Below are 21,475 nucleotides of genomic sequence, written 5' to 3'. Positions count from 1 at the left end.
CATCACTGTACGTGTAAAGCAAAGTTCTCAATTTTGATTTCTGGTCTGTTGTCAAATCCTGACTGGATGTTGTAAATAGTTCTTGAAGGTGATCTGGTAGATCCTCCTGTGGGGGCGGTGTACCTTTTTGACTGTTACCTTTTTTACTGGTTGAACAAGTGCCAACACTGAGCTCCTGAGGATCATCCATAGATTCAATTACTGTCACAGCATGTGCCTCACCTACTTCTATTCCACCCTGGAGTCAGACAGGGTTGTCCGTCACATTCATAAAACAAACAACTGGACTTTGTCCTTTAGCACAAACTGATCTGGGAATCAAGAGTGTAGTCTTCGAGTTTGGTTCTATCACAAAATCATTATCCTGTACTGGTACTGTACAATTCATTCGCATTACTGAATTAGGTGGGACTACTACCGAGCTTGGTATCGTAATTCTGCTGACTGAGGGTTGAGCAGATGGTGTCTCTCCTCCTAAGACTAGCTTAACTGTCTTGTCGTTGATGGACATGTATCCCTGACCAATGTTGAGTATAACATTATTACTAGCTAGGAAGTCATGGCCCAGTAGCATCTCACAGTAAATTGGAGCGATATATAAGTTGTGATTGAAAAGTAGGTCCTGTATACTAAACAGAGTAGGATTAGTAATTCTGCAGGTCATCTGCATTTCTCGGCCTGCTCCATGCATAAGTGTCTCTTTAATGACATAAGGTTTTTCTTTCAGAGAATCAAAAACTTTGTCCTGCATTATGGTAACCTCTGAGCCCGTATCAATCAATGCAGTTACTAGCTTGTCCTGGATTTTTACCTGTACTCTCAACAGTTGAGCAGTCCCAATTGTTCCTACCACTGTAAACCCATTAGATGGTCCCTCTGTAGCTTGGTCCTCTGGCAATTTCATTGTAACTGATTTGCGTTCTGTTTGCTTGTTCTGAGTTGGCGGTTTGCTGCCAGGTGAGTTATTTAACTTTGGGCAATCTCTTTTGAAATGTCCTAGTTCATGACAATAAAAACATGCCCCGTCTGGGGTTTGTGACCTGCGGTTACCAGCACGATTATTATAACCACCTCTTCTACCTTGACCACGTCCACGTGAGGTATTATCTGATCTATAGTCCCGACTGGGCGAAGTACCACTAGATCTGTTTGAATGTCGCATTTCCTCTGTAAGTGAAGCCATTGAGGACAGTAGGCTTTGCATCTGTTGCATGCTCTGTTGTTGCTCTTCTCGTTGTTGACGAAGCTGTTGCTCCATTTGAGATACTCGTGTGTCTATGTTTGATTTAGACGAGCCTACCCCGTGCACTGATGGTGTGTCACTAACTTGTGCTGTTGGTGTTGGAGCTGACGCCTGTTTGATTTCATGTGTTTTTCCTTGAGCAATGTGGGCTTGCACAGCCTTTCTTGAATGCTGATACCACTTAATTATATCAATTGCATTTTCAACCGATACTGGTTTGAATCCACATGCGTGTTGTCCAGCCTCTGGGTCGTTGCAGCCTTGACAAAATTTCATGACTGCTTGTTTTGTCATGTACTCTTCAGAGAGGTCTTTGAAGGATTGTGTTGCCAGAGATAACACACGATCCGCCCAATCCGCCAGGGATTCCTCTGTCTTTTGGGTAATAGTCTGAAACTGTATCTGTGAAGTTTCTTGTGGTTCTTGAAAACCAAAGCGTTTCACCATTTTAGTCACTACTGTACTAAAAGCAATGTCTTTGTTGGATTCCAGTAGCACTGTATAAAAATCACTAGCTTTGTCCTCCAAGCACCAACAAAGCTGTTCTCGTTTTTGTTTGTCCGTCCAACCGGCAGCCTCAGCGTACCCGGTGAACTTTGTGTAAAATGCCTTCCAGTTGCCTTTCCCTGTGTACTTAAGGTTCTTAGGCACCGAAAAGAAAAATTTCTTGTCCTGTTTCATTGGAGCTGGCTTCGCTCTATGACGGTTGCTTGAGGAATGGTGACCATCCGTTTCCGACTGACCATGTCTGTCTGACCTCCTTTTGTCATGCTTCTTGCCTGAATTCTTTCGGTGTGGCGATGAGTGTTCACTAGCCTCCTCCTCCACTGGTGAAACATGTCTGCTTGATATACTGAGTCTAGAGTGTGTTTTGTTGCTTCTACTCTTATGACGACTCCGACGATACACTACCCCTGATGTAGAACTAGATGAATCAGAATCACTATTTGAGCAGCTCGTAATACTAGACATACTGCGTTGATCCTGAAACTGAGTGTGTGGACGGTTATTGTACAGCTGTTGTTGTGGGTACACTGGCAAGTGTGGAGCTGTGTCATAATACCCTGATTGAGTCATTCCTTGTACAATATTTGGTGCTGTTGAAGGCTGATAGGGCCTCCCTTGCTGATATGGTATATTTCCAAATGGCTGTTGAGTCTGATGTATAGGTGCAGTAACATTTTGGAGATGTTGCACTGGTTGTTGCCTGTAAACTTCCTGTTGGTTATGTATGGCCTGAGGCGGTTGCTCTGCTGACCCATTGTGTTGTTGAGTGGTTGTTGAAAACCTGACTGGTTGGTGTTAGGTTGGTATAGACCTGTTCTGTTAAATTGTTGTGTCGGTGGAACATGGCTGTTGATATGTGGTGTATTAACTGGATGGCTGATCGGTGGTTGATGTTGTTGATTATCAATCACTCTGTTTTGTTGTCCGGCTGTACCGACTGGAAAGGTATAGTTTTGTTGTCTAGTTGACTGTAGTTGACCTGTTGACCTGGGACAGGGTGGTTGATTGGCCCTGTTGGCGGTCGGTGGAAGTTGTTGATAAGGTTCCCTTTCCCTGACGGGTGGTGTAGACCTAAGTGCAGGTAAAGGGTTTGACCTGTTGATGTTGGGTTGAGGTGGTTGTTGACCTGTAGCCCTGTGGTTGATTGGTTGGTTGGCAACAGTCGGAGGTGACCTGTTGAAACCTTGTTGAGTAGGCAATTGTCCGCTAAGCACGGATGTGCCGTGTGATTGATGTGGTACGTTGCTAATGGTATGCCGGGTTGATTGTTGAATTGATTGTGTGTTGGTGACTGTATGGCCACCAAGTAGATGAATGGCTCTAATATTGGATCGCGGGTAGTTGTCATTATGTTCAACAGGGAGTTGAACAGCTTGCTGTCTTTGTTGGTTGTGGTTGATGACCTGTTCAACAGGTAGTTGAACAGCTTGTTGACGCTGGTTGATACGTTCAACAGGTAGTTGAACAGCTTGTTGACGTTGGTTGAAGTTGACTGTATGTTCAACAGGCAGTTGAACTGTTGGTTGTGGCGGTTGAATATAGTTGACAGAATTTTCTAACAACCTACTGCGCTGATTGATTGGTTCCCTAGTCTGGCTCTGTTGGAACCTGTCGTTGAGGTGGGTGTTCTCGAAATGTTGCTCTTTCATAGCAGTTGACGACTCGTACTCTGTACAATGTTCACCCACTAACCTTGGTTGTTGATTCAGCTGAACCTCTATCATAGTGGTGCTATCATGCTGAATACTCATAGACCGATCTAGACTTGGCAAATCTGGCTTATCTGACGGTTCATATTCTACATAATGTGGTCCGTATGCTGGGTCAATTACTTCTGGTTGTAAAGTTCGGCTGGGAAGTAACGATTCCTCACTACAGGACAGATTATCTTCAAAAATTCTGCAACGGTCCATCTCTTGGGTTGGATATTCATTTTCCTCAATGCATGAGGGCATGGATCTCATTGACGTGCGATCAACCTGCGAATTCCACACTGTATCCATGGCAATCTCCGAGTCAGAAAAAACCGGTTGATTTAAATAAGGTTTTTGATAAATTTCACCCCCCTGGACAGGTGCCTGTGTGGAACCGTGTTGGTCTATCCACCTCTGTGTATCGGTGTTAAATTCTTGCAAATGAGCAATTTCCCGTCTAATAGTACCCGGGGTGAAGGGTGTGGACACAAAATTTGCTGCCCCTCCCTCGTGTGATTTTACATGTGTATCTGTCTCATAGTCTTGTGACTCATGTGGCTGACCTTGATACCTGACATCAACATTGTCCATGTCATTGAATTCACAAGGAGAAAAATCAATCATATCGGACACAAGGGACATTTTATTTTTTCATATATGGTATTTGGGCCAATATTTCTGGTGTAATTGTTATGCCATTATTTCTCATTACTATAATTCTACGAGCAGTAGCCGTACCAATGCCAGGTACATGTAGGAGAACAGACTCCGGACTGGAGTTTATTTTGATTTTAAACCCACTCATTGTGCTGAATATTAACCTATATTCAGTGATACTTTCACTATAAATAAATGACAAAACAATAACAAAATAAAAAACAAGTCTTTATTGATTTAAATGCCGTTTACAAATAGCAAAGATGTGTATTGCATATGTAAACAAATCACGGAAATCACTTCCGGTATTGATCTCAAGTATCGCTGTTACCTTGTCACACGAAATCACGCGAGACTCAATCTGAAAAAATCAATGACTTGAACAAAGTTTGAAAACCTTCACAGACAGTGAAAAACTTATCATACAACGCTTGGTACCGCTTCTAAAGCTCTTCTTTTAAGCCTAATCCCAACTGCAAAGTCTCAGAATAGCCAAATTAATTCTGCCAATCACGCTTGATTGCACCTGGTCAGAATCCCCTGACCAAAATGGCTAACTAGGTCACACCATGTGTGTCCGAACCACCCGCACTACCAATAATGTGGTGTTCGTCTTGGGGAAAGACTATTTCCCTTGAAAGGACCCGACCTGGACTTTATATATATAGAAGGACTTAGGCTTAAGTACTGTAATTACCTATTACTCGGGCGTTGTTAACTGTTTCTTCGTGGTTAACGTCTAACCTCGTTGACCATTAGATTGAAGAGGGCGCTGCAGGCGTGCGCAGGCTCTGACATCCGCTGTATCCAACCAGTGGCCCATTGGTGTCCATCGTCTACTCCTGGCAGGGAGAATGGTATCAGTTGTCTACTCCTAATAGGGAGAACCCGGGCTTAGGGTAAAGATACAACACTATCAAGCTAAAACATGTTTCATAAGTTTTCAGGATGTGAATGTATTGAAATATTGTTGTGTTATTTAGAAAAATGCCACCTTCTAATGTATCGTAAATAACTTTGAAATCACCACTAGAATACAGTGACATAAAGACTGATCATACAGTTTTAAAATATACAAGCGAGACTGATCGTATAGTGAGAAATTCAAACAAGTGTAATTTTCTTATTTCTGGCTTCAAGGATCTGGTTGAAACTTTTACCACCACTTGAAATATACTTCATTTAGTTAATTAAGTCAGGTTTTTACTTTAATTTGTACACTAAGAGGATAAAAAGATTGTTTTTAGGTTCGCCGATTGATTTTTCTTAGTGATGCACTTGAAAATCTCTTGATTAAGGCAAAGATACGAATAATGAATGTGCGGAATTTAATTCTAAACCATTTGAGAATATCGATGTCGGCTGAATTAATCATTAAGCAATGTACAGATGATCAACTTACCGTTTAATTCAGTATACCCATTAAATTTAAAATGTGATCCAAAAAGTTATCGCTTCGAAAATCGCGACTTCCGGATAGCGTACAGAATAGTATCTACACTGTGATATACAAATGTGTGTTCATGCTTTTGATTAATATTATAAAGTTAACATGATAAAGTTATAAATCATTTATTCATGAACATTTTCAATATTTTATTTTTGATTGTACTGTATTTTTATTAATGCTTGATATTTTGATAAAATGATTTTAAATTATTTAAATTATTATTCGGCTTATTCTCTACTAATCCCACCAATCAACAGTTTTATTCAGTGCCGGCTAAATAGCAAATTTGCTATTTTTCCGGTGCCGGTCAAATAGCCACTACCAAATTTTATTAGAACAATTTATTTTATATAATAGCCATCAGAGCCATTCTTTAAATGCTAGTATACAATGTTGTTTACTAATTACCATACTGTCGTTTTTCAAAAAACTTCAACTATTTGACTTTTGGGTAGAATCGACCAATAAACAAAATAAGACCAGATTTGATATCTCTAATATAATATAAAAATGGTCCATCTGCAGTGAACCTTGGTATTGTCCTCAATCTTAAACCAAAGCGAACTGCTGTAACAGCTGCCCCCTCTATACCTGCTTCGTTCATGTTGAAAACAGCCTTATGCACAGCAACCTTGATGTGTAAGGCAGCAACCATTTGATTTTCTGGGGGGGGGGGGGGGGGGGGGGGGCTATGGTTTTTTTTGGAAAAAAAAGTTTGTTTCCAGTTTTTGGAGAAAAAAATAATTTGTTTTTGATTCTGAGAAAAAAAAATTGTTTGTTTCACCCTCAGCTGCCACTATATGTAATGCTAAAATTGAAAGAAAAAAATTGTTTTCGACTTGTCGCGAAAAAAATAGGTTGTTTATCGCCGCAGGCGAAAAAAAAATTTGTCCAGAAAAAAAAAACCATAGCCCCCCCCCCCCCCCCCCCCCCCCCCAGAAAATCAAATGGTTGCTGCCTAAGCCTTGTGTTCTCTCAATAATTAGATCTGAAAAATTAGCTTTAAATCCAAAAATGTCTTTCACTCCAAGTTTAGGTAATTCTTTTGTTAAATCACACTCGGACTCCAACTTAAATTTTGGAATGGCAATATTATAAACCGAATTTTTAAATCCAGTAGATATATCGTTTAGAAAGTCAGGAGTTATCTTCTCTTCAATATTTGGGAGTCCATCCGTCTCATCTGGTAAAATGAAGACCATATCAAAGTAGCCACCCTTGAATGGTAACGCTATTGCAGAGAAGTCCAAACCTCGATACGAGAGGGTAAATACTTTCTTGTTATGCATCATATCAACTTCAATCTTTTTGTTGTTCGGAAGGTAAAATGTTTGTTTTCTCGTGGAACTTGGAGAAAATGGCATCCACCACGTGGCTTTAAAATATATAACATTTATAATGAACATTATAGTGTTTTTGTCAAACCAATTTTCTTTAATCAAATCCTTTATTTTGCCGTAAGTCTTTTTTAATACCCACCTATTTATTTCAAATGCAGATGTCTTGGGTTTTGTAAAGTCCTTAACACTAATATCGGCTCCAAAATACTGTTTTGCATTTTCTCGGACATTTTGCAATACTGTAAATTGATCGTTTACGAACAACTTATTAGCACTTGCCAAAACAACATTAATTCCATCTCTCTCAACTATATAAGTATGCATTGACTTGTAATATTTCAAATTCTCCTCGTCGGACAATAAACTATTTTTGAAAATAGCTGTTGAAAGTTGCTGCTTTGATCGTCCGCCTGCTCCAATCATCAACATTAGAAACGCAGCAGTGATTCTATAAGGTGATACACACAAGCTCTCTGTTTTGTTCAATCCTTTATACAAAGATGTCGAGAATCTAACTAAACTTTGTTGAAAGTCAACAGGAATATTACCCAACGAAGCCATCATATATTGCAATAAAAACGAAAATATTATTCTTAGATGATCCTTACTGCAGGTACCATTCTATTTATGGTAATATACATGTACAGTAATACAAATTCAATGTTAACATGAAAAGTTTCAATTAAGATAATGCAATATTACTTCTCAAATGATCAATAAGGATCAAGTGACTTCCGTTGTAAATCCGTAATGTAGAGAAAGTCATGGGGTCACCAGTCGATAATACGAAACGATGTTTTCCTTCTGATGCACAGTTGAAAAAAAGGAAAGACCGATTGAAATGAAAAATATGAAATATACTGTCCTTCAGAGTCTGTCGAAGAACCATTTTTTGAAGACACATTGGTCTCTTGTTAAAACAAATAATAAAAAACAAACTATATTTATTTTACAGGTATTCATTTTGGGTCTTTAATGAAGTCAGTGAAACCGAACCACCATTCAATGACCCTCAATCATCAGATAATTGTTGCTAAATCAAATACAGATTTATACATAATTAAACAATATTATTATTATTATTATTAGCTCACCTGGCCGAAAGGCCAAGTGAGCTTTTCTCATCACTTGGCGTCCGGCGTCCGTCGTCCGTCGTCGTCGTCCGTCGTTAACTTTTACAAAAATCTTCTCCTCTGAAACTACTGCGCCAAATTTAACCAAACTTGGCCACAATCATCATTGGGGTATCTAGTTTAAAAAATGTGTCCAGTGACCCGGCCAACCAACCAAGATGGCCGCCATGGCTAAAAATAGAACATAGGGGTAAAATGCAGTTTTTGGCTTATAACTCAAAAACCAAAGCATTTAGAGCAAATCTGACACTTGGTAATGTTGTTCATCAGGTCAAGATCTATCTGCCCTGAAATTTTCAGATGAATAGGACATTTCGTTGTTGGGTTGCTGCCCCTGAAATGGTAATTTTAAGGAATTTTTGCTGTTTTTGGTTATTATCTTGAATATTATTATAGATAGAGATAAACTGTGAACAGCAATAATGTTCAACAAAGTAAGATCTACAAATAAGTCAACATGACCAAAATGGTCAGTTGACCACTTTAGGAGTTATTGCCCTTTATAGTCAATTTTTAACCATTTTTCGTAAATCTTAGTAGTCTTTTAGAAAAATCTTCTCCTCTTAAACTACTGGGCCAAATTTAACCAAACTTGGCCATAATCATCATTGGGGTATCTAGTTTAAAAAATGTGTCCGGTGACCCGGCCAACCAAACAAGATGGCCGCCATGGCTAAAAATAGAACAGGGGGTAAAATGCAGTTTTTGGCTTATAACTCAAAAACCAAAGCATTGAGAGCAAATCTGACAGGGTTAAATTGTTCATCAGGTCAAGAAGATCTATTTGCCCTGAAATTTTCAGATGAATCGGACATTTTGTTATTGGGTTGCTGCCCCTGAAATGGTAATTTTAAGGAAATTTTGATGTTTTTGGTTATTATCTTAAATATTATTATAGGTAGAGATAAACTGTAAACAGCAATAATGTTCAGCAATATAAGATCTACAAATAAGTCAACATGACCAAAATGGTCAGTTGACCACTTTAGGAGTTATTGCCCTTTATAGTCAATTTTTAACCATTTTTCGTAAATCTTAATAATCTTTTAGAAAAATCTTCTCCTCTGAAACTACTGTGCCAAATTTAACCAAACTTAGCCATAATCATCATTGGGGTATCTAGTTTAAAAAATGTGTCCCGTAACTCGGCCAACAAACCAAGATGGCCGCCATGGCTAAAAATAGAACATGGGGGTAAAATGCCGTTTTTATCTTATAACTCAAAAACCAAAGCATTTAGAGCAAATCTGACAGGAAATTGTTGATCAGGCCACGATCTATCTGCCCTGGAATTTTCAGTCGAATCGGATAATCGGTTGTTAGGTTGCTGCCCCTGAATTGGTAATTTTGAGGAAATTTTGCTGTTTTTTTGTTATTATATTATTATAGATAGAGATAAACTGTAAACAGCAATAATGTACAGCAAAGTAAGAACTAAAAACAAGTCAGTATGACCAAAATAGTCAATTGACCCCCTAAGGAGTTATTGCCCTTCATAGTAGTAGTAGTAGTAGTAGTAGTAGTAGTAGTAGTAGTAGTAGTAGTAGTAGTAGTAGTAGTAGTAGTAGTAGTAGTAGTAGTAGTAGTAGTAGTAGTAGTAGTAGTAGTAGTAGTAGTAGTAGTAGTAGTAGTAGTAGTAGTAGTAGTAGTAGTAGTAGTAGTAGTAGTAGTAGTAGTAGTAGTAGTAGTAGTAGTAGTAGTAGTAGTAGTAGTAGTAGTAGTAGTAGTAGTAGTAGTAGTAGTAGTAGTAGTAGTAGTAGTAGTAGTAGTAGTAGTAGTAGTAGTAGTAGTAGTAGTAGTAGTAGTAGTAGTAGTAGTAGTAGTAGTAGTAGTACCTAGATTTATGGCGCTAAACCTCTCACTTAATTATTTTCTGAAAACACATTGTTCTCTTGTTAAAACAAGAATTAAAAACAAACAATATTTATTTTACTGGTATTCATTAAGGTTTTAAATGAAGTCAGTGAAAGTAACAGTAGTCCATATAAATTGTGCGTGCGAAGAGCATGTCTTGGTTAAGTTATAATTAGTTCCTAAATTAAAAATTTTAAATACAGAAATAAAAAATTAATATAATTGACATTATGAATTATTTTTATTTATCATATACTTAGCATTGATATGATAGCTTTTGCATATGTGTAATGAGCGGAGGTACACAGGCCATAATTTCCCACCCGGGCTGATAACCCATATCATGTGCATCTCGTGCACAAAACCCATAATAGTGCCTCTCGTGCAAGTTACTTCCGGTGTTTCCGGTATCGGTTGTTTACTCTTTCATTGTGACGTCAGATGTTTTTTTATGACGACGTCAAAATTTACGGGAACTTTTATGGGGATAGTTTTGTACTTTCTCACAAATGCGATTAACAATTATGAATCATTTTATAGTACAACAAACATGGATTAGTAATGATCATAAAACTTCCAAATTTTCAATGTTTCAAAATGCCTCTATAGGAAATGTTACCATGCATATATAAGGAGGTAGTGATGCTGTTGTTTGACAATTATAGTATATTTGATTCATAATTTATATTACTTATACAGTTTTTGACTGTTTAAGTTATTGCATTTGTTTATTTGCCTTACATAGCTATTGTCGGAAGTATATATGATAAAGTGATTAATACATGGCCTTTTCCATATCAGCCTGGTTATCATCCCTCGACCAATATAAGCACCTCGACTCCGTCTCGGGCTGATATGGGGGTCTCGGGATGATACCCAGGCTTATATGGAAAAGGCCATGTATTAATCTCTATTTATCATATGTTTAGTACAAAATACAGCAATTTTGTATATCTTATAAAGGTTCTTTTTTCCAGTCTGTATCACCTACCCTATATCGCATACCCCGTATCGCATACCCCGTATCACATAGTAATCCCGTATCGCATACCTGGCATGACGTCACAATTCGAATGATGTCAACGTTTGACCTATGACGTCAAGTTGCTGTTCCTACTAAAAAAAATGTCATATCATTTCAACTTAAATCGATATTTTAAAAAAAATCATTACCCAGTAACTTTACTAGCGATTTTCATATTTACAATAAGATGTAGAAATGGCTGTAAAAACTGTAAAAGAAAAAGGCAGCTGATAAAATACAGGAAAATCATAATGTTCTTTTCTTCCTTATATTGTCGGACGTTTTAAAAAAAAAACGGATATTGCATGAATCTGATTCTGTAAAAATATATATCTAAAATATGCAATATCATTATGATAAGAACTGCATTACTTATTATACTTTTGATAGTTATGATTATGGCCATGTTTAGTAAATTTGGCCAAGTAATTGTACGGAAGAAGATTTTTTGTAAAATATAAACGGATGACGGAAGCCTGACTCCACGTGATGATAGAAAACTCACTGAACCATTCGATAATAAAATTGAGAATGGAAATGGGGAATGTGTCAAAGAGACAACAACCCGACCATAGAGCAGAAAACAGCATTCGACCACATTAGCAAAAACATAAATAAAAAATGGATGGAGAGTTGTCTCATTGGCTCTCATACAGCATTTTCGTATATATCCATTTACATTTACGTTACTGACCGTGTTTTCTCATTGTCGGATACAACCCATGTTTGTTTACAATAAACAGTATATAAATACGTTTTATTTAAATAATACACATAATGCCATCAGTAAAGATGCTTAAAATACATGTAATAGTGTTTGTTCAATCAAAAACTGTTTTATGAATAATTATTAAAAATCATCTGACCTGTGGATGGAATCGTCCAATAAACAAAATAAGACCCGATTTAATATCTCTGACATAAAACAAAAACGGTCTATGTGCCCTGAACACCATAGTTAAGGATTTAAAAAATACTCCAATTGTTGTAGCTGCAGCTCCCTCTACGCCTGCTTCGTTCACGTTGAAGACGGCTTTATGGACAGCAACATCGACGTATAACCCTCTTTTCCTCCCATAAATAAGATTAGAAAAATTAGCTTTGGCCTTGTTAAAGATATCTCCTACAGCAAGTTTAGGTAATTCATTTTTCAAATTAAGCTCGGTTTGTAATTTAAATTTTGGAATATATACATTCGTACGATGCTTTCTAATAAATCCAGCAGAAATATCCAATAGGAACTTTGGTGTTATCTTTGCTTCTAAATTTTGAAGCCCGTGTATTTCATTTGGTAAAATAAAGACCATATCAAACTTTCCTCCCTTGAAGGGTAATGCTATCGCAGAGAAGTCCAGACCTCGAAAATATGGAATAAGTGTTTGTTGCCTCATCATTTCAACTTCAATCTTTTTATTGTTAGGAAGGTAAAATATTTCTTTCTGCGTGTCTCTGGGTAAAAATTGTTTCTCCCACGTGGCTTTGAAGTATATAGCGTTAATTATAAACATTACAGTGCTTTGGTCTAACCAGTCTTCCTTTATCAAATCCTTTATTTTACCGTCTGTCTGTTCTGATACCCAACTATTCATCTCGTAAGCAGATGCTTCAGATTTTGTAAAGTCCTTTATACTTATATCGGCTCCAAAATATCGTTTTGCATTTTCTTGGACCGTTTGCAACACTATGAATCTGTCGCTTACGAAGAGTCTATTTGCACTAGCAAAACTAACATTGGCGCCAGCTTTTTGAGTAAGTTGACTATGAAGTGATTTATAAAACTGCAACTGTTGTTCTTCTGAAAATAAGCTATTTTGAAAAATAGCAGAGGAAATTTGTTGCTTCGATTGTCCACTTGCTCCAATCTTCACCAACAACAAAGCCGCTATGATGCTATATGGTGACAAGCAAACACTATCTGTTTTGTTCAATCCTTGAAACAAAGATGTCGAGAATTCAATCAAACTTTGTTCAAAGTCCACAGGAATATCTACTAACGTGGCCATCTCTACAGTTTAAAATGATATTCTGAGATAAATCTTACAAGAGACAACATTATTTATGTGAACAGAAATGCCTAGATATGTTTACATGGAAATTCCCCAATTACAATGCTGCAAATCTTGTGCTCGAATGGGAAATTGAGATCAACATACTTCCTTCACAAATTGTTTGTATAAATCTGTTGGATACACTGCAGAAAATGTCTTGTTGTAGTCACTCGACAGTATGCAAACAAGCTGATTATATACTCAATATCACATTATTATGATATTTTATTATACAATTGAAAACAATATTGATTGATTTTCTATTCCTTTTTTAGAAGAATTACTATAAAATACATTGTAGTTCAACGACAGGCCAAATTGGACAATCCTTTTTCAATATTAATAAAACCCGTATTAATTTTTATTAGAAAATGTTTTTTTGAAAATCATATATTAATATTGGAAATTAATTTCAAATATAAAAAAATAATTTCGCGAATTTCAATATTAAGAATTGATTATGTAATATTAAAACATGAATTTCTTATATTGATCAACGATTTTTTTTAAAGAAATAGATTTTTAATATTACAAATTCATTTTTGATATTAAGAAATAGATTCTCAATATAACAAATTCGTTTTTAAATATTAAGAAATAGATTGTTAATATTAGAAAAAAGTAAATCGGAAAGTCCCTAATCACATGATAAAATCAAATGACAAAACACATGAGGAATAGTGGTATACAGGGTTGAAAAATCTAAAGTTTTGATAGAACTAATAAATTGAAAATTATCTCGAAATTCTTTAGCATTTTTAAGAATCTACATATGGTTAATACTACTACGCGAGTAAACAGTTCCGCAGTATTTCTGAAGACCCTCTTTCACTGCGGACAGAATTTTAGTCAATCGAAGGGACAATTCTTTAGTGAAACACGAATATGAGCCAGCAATATCCCGTTGTTTGTACGGAACTTTGGAGCTTAGGAATCCAATACAAACAAGGTAAGTCCTCTGATTTGGTGTTCAATGTAATGTCCATTGAAACCATGAAGGACTTATGATTTGCTAAAATCTCATCCTTGTGAAATGATATGTCTTTTTATGTGGGATTACCTGAGTGCTCATTTATACAGAATTCTTTAACGATTTACATACAAAGACAATATTATTTGACGCTTTGTCCGCAGGAACAACAACAAACTGATCATGAAGAGATTATAGACATTTCACGGCCTCTTTGTCTCCGAAAACGGATTTGGGCGATCGTTCACCCAGTTTTTCAAGTTATAAATGCGAAATTTTATCATAGACCTGATAGTTTTGACCCATTCTGACAAAGTGTCCAGTTCTACTTCTTCACTTTTTGCCCATGTTCTGGCGAAGTCCTCAATGGAATCCATAATTATTTTGAAGTTATGGTTCCAATTGATGTGTTGGGGTTCTCTAAACTTAGAACCATGAGAAATCACCTTTCGGAGATTTTCATGTTGAATTATGTTTAGATCCCCAGTTATAACATGGCCAGAGGGGCTGTAATTATAAGGCGAGTTGGAACAGTCAAATGTCGGAGGTTTTTTTAGGTATTGTTCTAAGTCAAAGTCCTGCAATGCTTGTTTATAGTTATACTTAGGTGCAATGGTTTTTGGTGTAACTGTAGGATACAATAGGAACAGAGTGATTTTTAAAATAGATAGGAATTTTACATGTTACCTCTTTGTGATGTAGAACGATGCAGATGTTGATTGCATCCATTTCTCTATTGGTATAGTGAACAGGAAGGAATTTCCTCATTTCATCATGACAAGGTTCCGATCTTACTGGTTTGAAAAGACAAAAAAGAGCTACATCACAAATAATACTGACAAGTCTGTATATTGAAGAAAATGTATTGATGCGATATTCATTTTTAAAATATAAAGAAATATCGTTTTTCTTAAAATTTAAAACTTCAACTGGCTGAATTTTAAACCTGATACCTTTTGTTAGCTATTATTGGTGTGTTTCTCTGTTCTATATGTTCTCCCATTGATCTGTATTGTAGTCTAGTCATGTAATGTTGTCATTTTAATGTTATATTTAACATTGCAATAAAAGCGGGAGGTTTGGCATGCACAATACCCGGTTCAACCCACCATTTGTTTTCTTAAAATGTCCTGTACCAAGTCAGAAAAATGGCCAGTGTTATATTATAGTTCGTTTCTGTGTGTGTAGTGTTTCTGTTATGTCGTAGTTCTCCTCTTATATTTTATGTGTTTTCCTCAGTTTAAGTTGTAACCCGGATTTGTTTTTTTTCTCAATCGATTTATGAATTTCGAACACAGGCATATTACTGTTGCCTTTATTTCTATATTGATATTAGAAATTGTTTTTTTTTAATTAGAAATTCATTTTTTATTATTAGAAATTAATTTAAGAAAACGATGTTTTAATATTTAAAAAAGCTCTTTGTGTCCACTTTGGCCTGTCATATAGTTCTGCTCCTGGATTTGTTATCGTTTTTACCGAAGCGGAATATTGAATAGGAGACATCCATAACAAAATGATGAGGATTCATCAGTGACTATCTTGCACCTAAAATTGCAGAACCACACTTAGAAACATCATTCAAGCATAAAGACATGTAACAGTTATTAAAAAAATGAATTGTTTGACATAACATAGAAACAATGGTTCTAAAAGGAGACATATGATGTCGCTATTACGTCAAAAAGTATGGAAACTGACATTGAAATTTTTTTTAGATTTTGAGTATTGTTTTAGGATCAATAGAGTATAATGAAACAACCTACATGTATACCCAAAATGTTTACACGCACCCAATCTCATTTCTTTTAAGGTTCATTCAAATACCCTAGGGTCTTGTTACTACCTTGATTTTTCTCTTTTCGCATGTTTTACAAGATTTAAACATCAAAACTCTACTATCTCTTTTATATTTTAGTCATTAACGTCTTTGTAAAAACCATTTTGTTACAAATTATTTGTTGGGTAATGCATTTACTCGTATCTATGTATTAAAGACAATATTAAAATGTTGCTATTCCTAACTACACATGCTAAAAGTAGGAAGTTTGAAGCCCAAATGCAAATATGAAGAACACAATTCGTCAATGCAAATGCTGATATAGGAGAAACTGATGTTTTATGAACATTCGAAGGATGTTATTTAGCACCTAAATATAATTCTTTTTCAATTCAAGTGGCCAATAAGAGGCCTTTTCATATTTTCTCATTGCTGATAATTATAACTAAGATCTATATACGTTTTCAATACTACGATTTTTGTACACTATTATTTTTTAAAGTAAAACAAAATGACACATAATTAAATCAGTGGATGCTTGTAATATATTGAAAATCAATAATTAAAGATAATAATACGGGTTTAATAGTCGATTAATCGATTTTTGTATACAAATGGTTTACACTACAATTAGGCACACCTATAACTGTTTCACAGTTGATATCGGATATGTTCCTTGTTTCGTGACTACAATCCCCTTTCCTTTTCACGAATTTGACATACCGAATTAGTCTATTTACCGGGTTTGTAATAAAATGAGCAACACGACAGGTGCCACATGTGGAGCAGGATCTATATACTCTTCCGGAGCACATGATATCACCTCAATTTTTTTCTTGGGGGAGGGGGGTCGTGTTTCTAAGTCTTTAGTTTTCAATGTTGTGTCTTGTGTACTATTATTTGTCTGTTTGTCTTTTTCATTTTTAAGGCATGCCGTTGTCAATTTTTTTTTCGTTCTATAAAATGTCTGTTTTGTTCACGCATCATTGTAAATATCATGGAATTTGATGAGACTGTCAACAATGTGAGAGGTTTAGCGCTATAAGACCAGGTTTAATCCACTATTTTCTACATTTCTTCAAATGCATGTACCAAGTCAGGAATATGACAGTTCTTGTCCAGTCGTTTTTTATGTATTTTGTCGTTTGGTTTTGCCATATGATTATGGACTTTCCGATTAGATTTTCCTCTGAGTTTAGTATTTTTGTGATTTTACTTTTGACTGTCCCTCTAGTATCTTTCGGCCCTCTTCTACATATTCACTTAGGTATATTAGGCTTGTAGTCGTCAATGCTGTTACCCTACAATGTGAGTCTATAAATTACATCATGTACATGATTACAATAGATATGAAAAATACCTAATTGATTCTTAGACTAATCTTGAAAGTCTTGAAAATGTTTAACTCTGCGAAATTTTGATTGCACTTGCCATTTAATTTAATCTTAATACAGTTTTAAAACAAAATCTATCAATTAAAATCATACACCTAGTATTGATGCGTTATTTTATTCTAATGAAATATTACCAAAAATACAATGAAGTCGTATAAAAGTTGAATAAAGCTTTTTATATAATATTATTCAACTTTACCGCATGATACAATGATGCAAGTTCCTTCATAATTCATCCTGTTGGATTGGTGACTGATGTCGAGTATTATTTATCGACTGGAAGTTCATAAAAAATTAACGTTAACATAGTAAGAGGTAACAGTCTAGACTGCACATTGGTACTTGTTTACAGTTAAAAAAATCAAATCTAGAATGTCTTCGCGGAAGTCACATTTTGAGCAGGATCTCCATACATTTTCTGAGCACCTGAGATCAACCCCAGTTTTTGGCAGAATTCGTGTTGCGCAGTATTCAGATTTTTATGTTGTGTTTTTTATACAATTGTTTGTCTATTGCTTTTTAAGTCATGTTGTAGACAGTTTATTTTTTTACTTAAAGATTAAATGTTCCCTTGATATCTTTCGCCTATCTCTACAAAAGCTGATCGTAGCTAGATCTCATAAATATACAATTGATCACGTACAATAGTTAGTACCAGGCTTATTACAACCTATTTACCACTCAAACAACCAAAGACAAAAATATTAAAACTGTGTATTTTGGTTCATCAACCTATAAGTGTGTTGAAATAAAATTGTGGTTAGTTAGAAAAATGTCTTTATTCTTTAACTTTATAAAAAAAAAAAAACAAACAACATCAAAACGTACCCTATTCTCGTGGACTATGCATTCAAAGTTCTGTATTTAAAAGAGTGAATTTTGTTCTGATATTTTTTTTATTTTTTTATCTGTAAACTTTACTGGTTTTTGGTCTATTTGTCAGCAAATTGATTCCAATTACCCAACACTTGTCTTTGAAAAGTTCTAATTTTGGTTTTTGATTTTTTTTGTCGATGGTTAGCTAAAATCCTATGAGTGTGTATTCAGCTTTTTCGCAGGCAGCAGTGGAATGTTTTCACCTATTTATTTGTTTGGTAAAGAATTAGCAAGTTTGTGTTCAAAATTGCGTTTTTGAGAACTGTTAGTACCAAATAATATATTGCAAGGAAATAACTAAACCATAATCTGTTTCCTGCAAGCAGGAGCAGACTTTTTCTGTGGCCTGTTTTCTCAAACACCTCTCCCTAGTTTTTCCCTGTTACAGTTTTCGAGGCTTCATATGCAAGTATCAGGATAAAATACTACTTTTGACGATTTTGTCCTGTATAATTTATATAGAAATGAGTTTCAATCATGGAATGTTAACCAAATGCCAGCTTTTTAGTATAGATTATAGGTTTAAAACTACTTTTTATCAAAGTAAAACGTTTACATTACTGATTTAAATTTAAGAGTACCAGTTGCGCAATGGAAATGGAATTCTATATAAAGAAGTTCATAAGTTGTTATTGGCTTTGAACTAAGTGTAATGAACTGCGAGTACTTTCAGATCTGTTTTTGGGATCTATAAGTACCGTCTACTTCTACTTTGTGTTTTATTTCTTTCTTTTTTTTTATCGATCTGATGAGTTAAGCCTTTATCAACTGATGTTTTGTTCTTTAGTTATATTGCTACACCACTATTCCAGGTTAGGGGAGAATTCATCGCTCACGAACATGTCAACCCCACCACCTTCTTTATGAGGATGTCCTAAGGCAGGATCCTGTCGTACAGTGGTTGTTGTTGGTTCATGTTTGTAGTAAAATGATGGGATATGATTGCCCATGAGACAACTCTCAACAAGGAACAAAATGACACAGAAATCAACAACTATAGGTCACCGTATGGCTATCAACAATCAGCAAAGCCTATAACTCATAGTCAGCTATAAAAGGCCCCTGAAATAACAATGTAAAACAATTCGAACGACAGCCTTATTATGGTCGTTTTCAGGATAATAAAGAAATCTTACAATTTAACCCTATGTTCCATTTAGCCATGACGGCCATCTTTGTTGACATTCGAGGTCATTGTAATTTATATACATAAAAGAGGAGTGAAGGATTTCAGAAAGACATTCAAACTAATAAGTCAAAAGAAGAAGACAAACAGACAACAATAGTAAACAACGCACAACATAGAAAACTACAAACTAAGCAACATGAACCCCACCAAAAACTGAGTGTGATCTCAGGTGATCCTGACGGGTAAGCCGATTCTGCTCCAAATATGGCATTCGTTGTGTTGCTCATGTTAGTAAGATAGTCTATTTCGGTAGGTGTCATTCTTGAAAATGAGACCAAAGTAATGATTATGACCATATTTCGTAAAATTGGACTTGTTGTTTCAGGAAGGAGAATTTTGTAAAATTAACGGATGACGTGAGACGGACGCAAAGTGATGATAAAAGCTCAATTAGACGTTTGGCCAGGTCAGCAATAAGGGAGTTTTTTTCTTCATTCAGCTCACCTGTTTTTTCATTGTCGGAACTTTCCACAAATATTACAATAAACAACATCTGATAAACGTTTTATTTGAAAAATGTATGTAATGTCATCAGTTAAGATCCACAACTACTTATAATGCTATCTTTTCTGTAAAACATAATGGTATTTTTGTTTATAAATAATAAGTATCAATTATCTGACCTGTGGAAAGAATCGTCCAATAAACAAAACAAGACCCGATTTAATATCTCTCACATAAAACAAAAATGGTCTATTTGCCCTGAACACCATTGGGCTAATTCTTATAGAAACAGAAATTGCTGTGGCTGCAGCTCCCTCTACACCTGCTTCGTCCACATTGAAGACAGCTTTATGGACAGCAACATTGACGTATAAACCTCCTCTCTTCTCATTAATAAGATTTGAGAAATTAGCTTGTGCCTGGTCAAAAATATCTTCTACTCCAAGTTTAGGTAATTCATGTTTCAAATAAAGCTCTGTTTGTAATTTAAATTTGGGAATAGATACCTGTACATCTGTACGATCATGCCTTCTAGTAAATCCAGCAGAAATATCAGAAAGCAACTTTGGTGTTATCTTTGCTTCCAAATTTGGAAGCCCGTGTATTTCATTTGGTAAAATGAAGACCATATCAATATTTCCTCCCTTGAAGGGTAATGCTATCGCAGAGTAGTCCACACCGCGGAAATGATGAACATCTATTCGGTTGGTCATCATTTCAACTTCAATCTTTTTGTTGTTAGGAAGGTAAAATGTTTCTTTCCGTGTGTTTCTAGAAGAAAATTGTTTCTCCCACGTGGTTTTAAAGTATATAGCGTTAATTATAAACATTACAGTGCTTTGGTCTACCCATTCCTCTTTTATCAAATCTTTTATTTTACCGTCTGTCTGTCCTGACACCCAACTGTTCATCTCATTTGCAGATGCTTCAGATTTTGTAAAGTCCTTTACACTTATATCGGCTCCAAAATATCGTTTTGCAACTTCTTGGACTGTTTGCAACACTGTGAATTTGTCGCTTATGAACAGCCTATTTGCACTAGCAAAACTAACGTGGGCACCCGCTCTTTGAGTAAGTTGACTATGAAGTGATTTGTAAAACTTCAACTGTTGCTCTTCTGAAAATAAGCTATTTTGAAAAATAGCAGAGGAAATTTGTTGCTTCGCTCGTCCACTTGCTCCAATCATCACCAACAGCATTGCCGCTGTGACGCTATATGGTGACAAGCAAACACTACCTGTTTTGTTCAATCCTTGATACAAAGATGTCGAGAATTCAATTAAACTTTGTTTAAAGTCTACAGGAATATTTTCTAACGTTGCCATCTCTACAGTTTAAGATAGTATTTGAGATGAATCTTCCAAGAGAAAACATTCTTTATATGTGAAGAGAAATGCTTAGATATGTTAACATGCAAATTCCCTGATTACAATGATGCAAGTTTGGGCTCGAATGGGTAATTGAGATCAACATACTTCCTTTACAAAGTGTTTTTGAAAATCTGTTGTTACATTGAATTTAACGCAGGCACTGTATTGTTGTAGTCACTCGACAGTATGCAGACATGATATTGTTTTCTTTTCGATGTTTGAGTATTCAATTGGAAAATGATATTGATTATGATACTGATCCCTTTTTTACATTATAGTTCATTGTATTTCTGCTCCAGATTTTGATGTCGTTGTCACTGACTATTGAAAGAGAGACATCCATCATAACAAAATGATGAGGTATGATAAGTGATTTCTTGCATCTTAAATAGCAGAAGCATACGTAGAAAATTAATTCAAGCATTCAAAACTGTAACAGTCATGGTAAAATGAATCGTTATACATAATATAGACCATATGGTTAAAAAATGTCACGTCTGGT

General features: G+C 35.6%; 4 protein-coding genes across 4 annotated transcripts; all 4 read right to left on the bottom strand.

Moving 5' to 3' along the window:
• Window positions 1-2,316: 2,316 nt before the first annotated feature.
• Window positions 2,317-4,086, bottom strand: LOC139524982 (uncharacterized). Its single transcript, XM_071320153.1, has one exon. It carries the CDS (start codon window positions 4,084-4,086, stop codon window positions 2,317-2,319), a length of 1,770 nt encoding a protein of 589 aa, XP_071176254.1.
• Window positions 4,087-5,790: 1,704 nt separating this feature from the next.
• Window positions 5,791-7,452, bottom strand: LOC139524979 (leukocyte elastase inhibitor-like). Its single transcript, XM_071320152.1, has 2 exons — window positions 6,553-7,452; window positions 5,791-6,182 (listed from the first exon to the last, which is right to left on the bottom strand). The coding sequence occupies exons 1-2, from the start codon at window positions 7,450-7,452 to the stop codon at window positions 5,988-5,990; spliced, it is 1,095 nt and encodes a 364-aa protein (XP_071176253.1). The 3' UTR covers window positions 5,791-5,987.
• Window positions 7,453-11,645: 4,193 nt separating this feature from the next.
• Window positions 11,646-12,965, bottom strand: LOC139522313 (antithrombin-III-like). Its single transcript, XM_071315854.1, has one exon. It carries the CDS (start codon window positions 12,903-12,905, stop codon window positions 11,760-11,762), a length of 1,146 nt encoding a protein of 381 aa, XP_071171955.1. The 5' UTR covers window positions 12,906-12,965; the 3' UTR covers window positions 11,646-11,759.
• Window positions 12,966-19,647: 6,682 nt separating this feature from the next.
• LOC139523163 (antithrombin-III-like) lies at window positions 19,648-21,031 on the bottom strand. Its single transcript, XM_071316968.1, has one exon. The coding sequence runs from the start codon at window positions 20,926-20,928 to the stop codon at window positions 19,774-19,776; it is 1,155 nt and encodes a 384-aa protein (XP_071173069.1). The 5' UTR covers window positions 20,929-21,031; the 3' UTR covers window positions 19,648-19,773.
• Between the last annotated feature and the right edge of the window lie 444 nt (window positions 21,032-21,475).

The sequence above is a fragment of the Mytilus edulis genome, chromosome 5 (genome assembly GCF_963676685.1).
Source record: "Mytilus edulis chromosome 5, xbMytEdul2.2, whole genome shotgun sequence".
Lineage (NCBI taxonomy): Eukaryota > Metazoa > Mollusca > Bivalvia > Mytilida > Mytilidae > Mytilus > Mytilus edulis.
The sequence above is the reverse complement of the archived record's forward strand: the minus strand, read 5'-3'. Positions and strand labels throughout refer to the sequence as shown.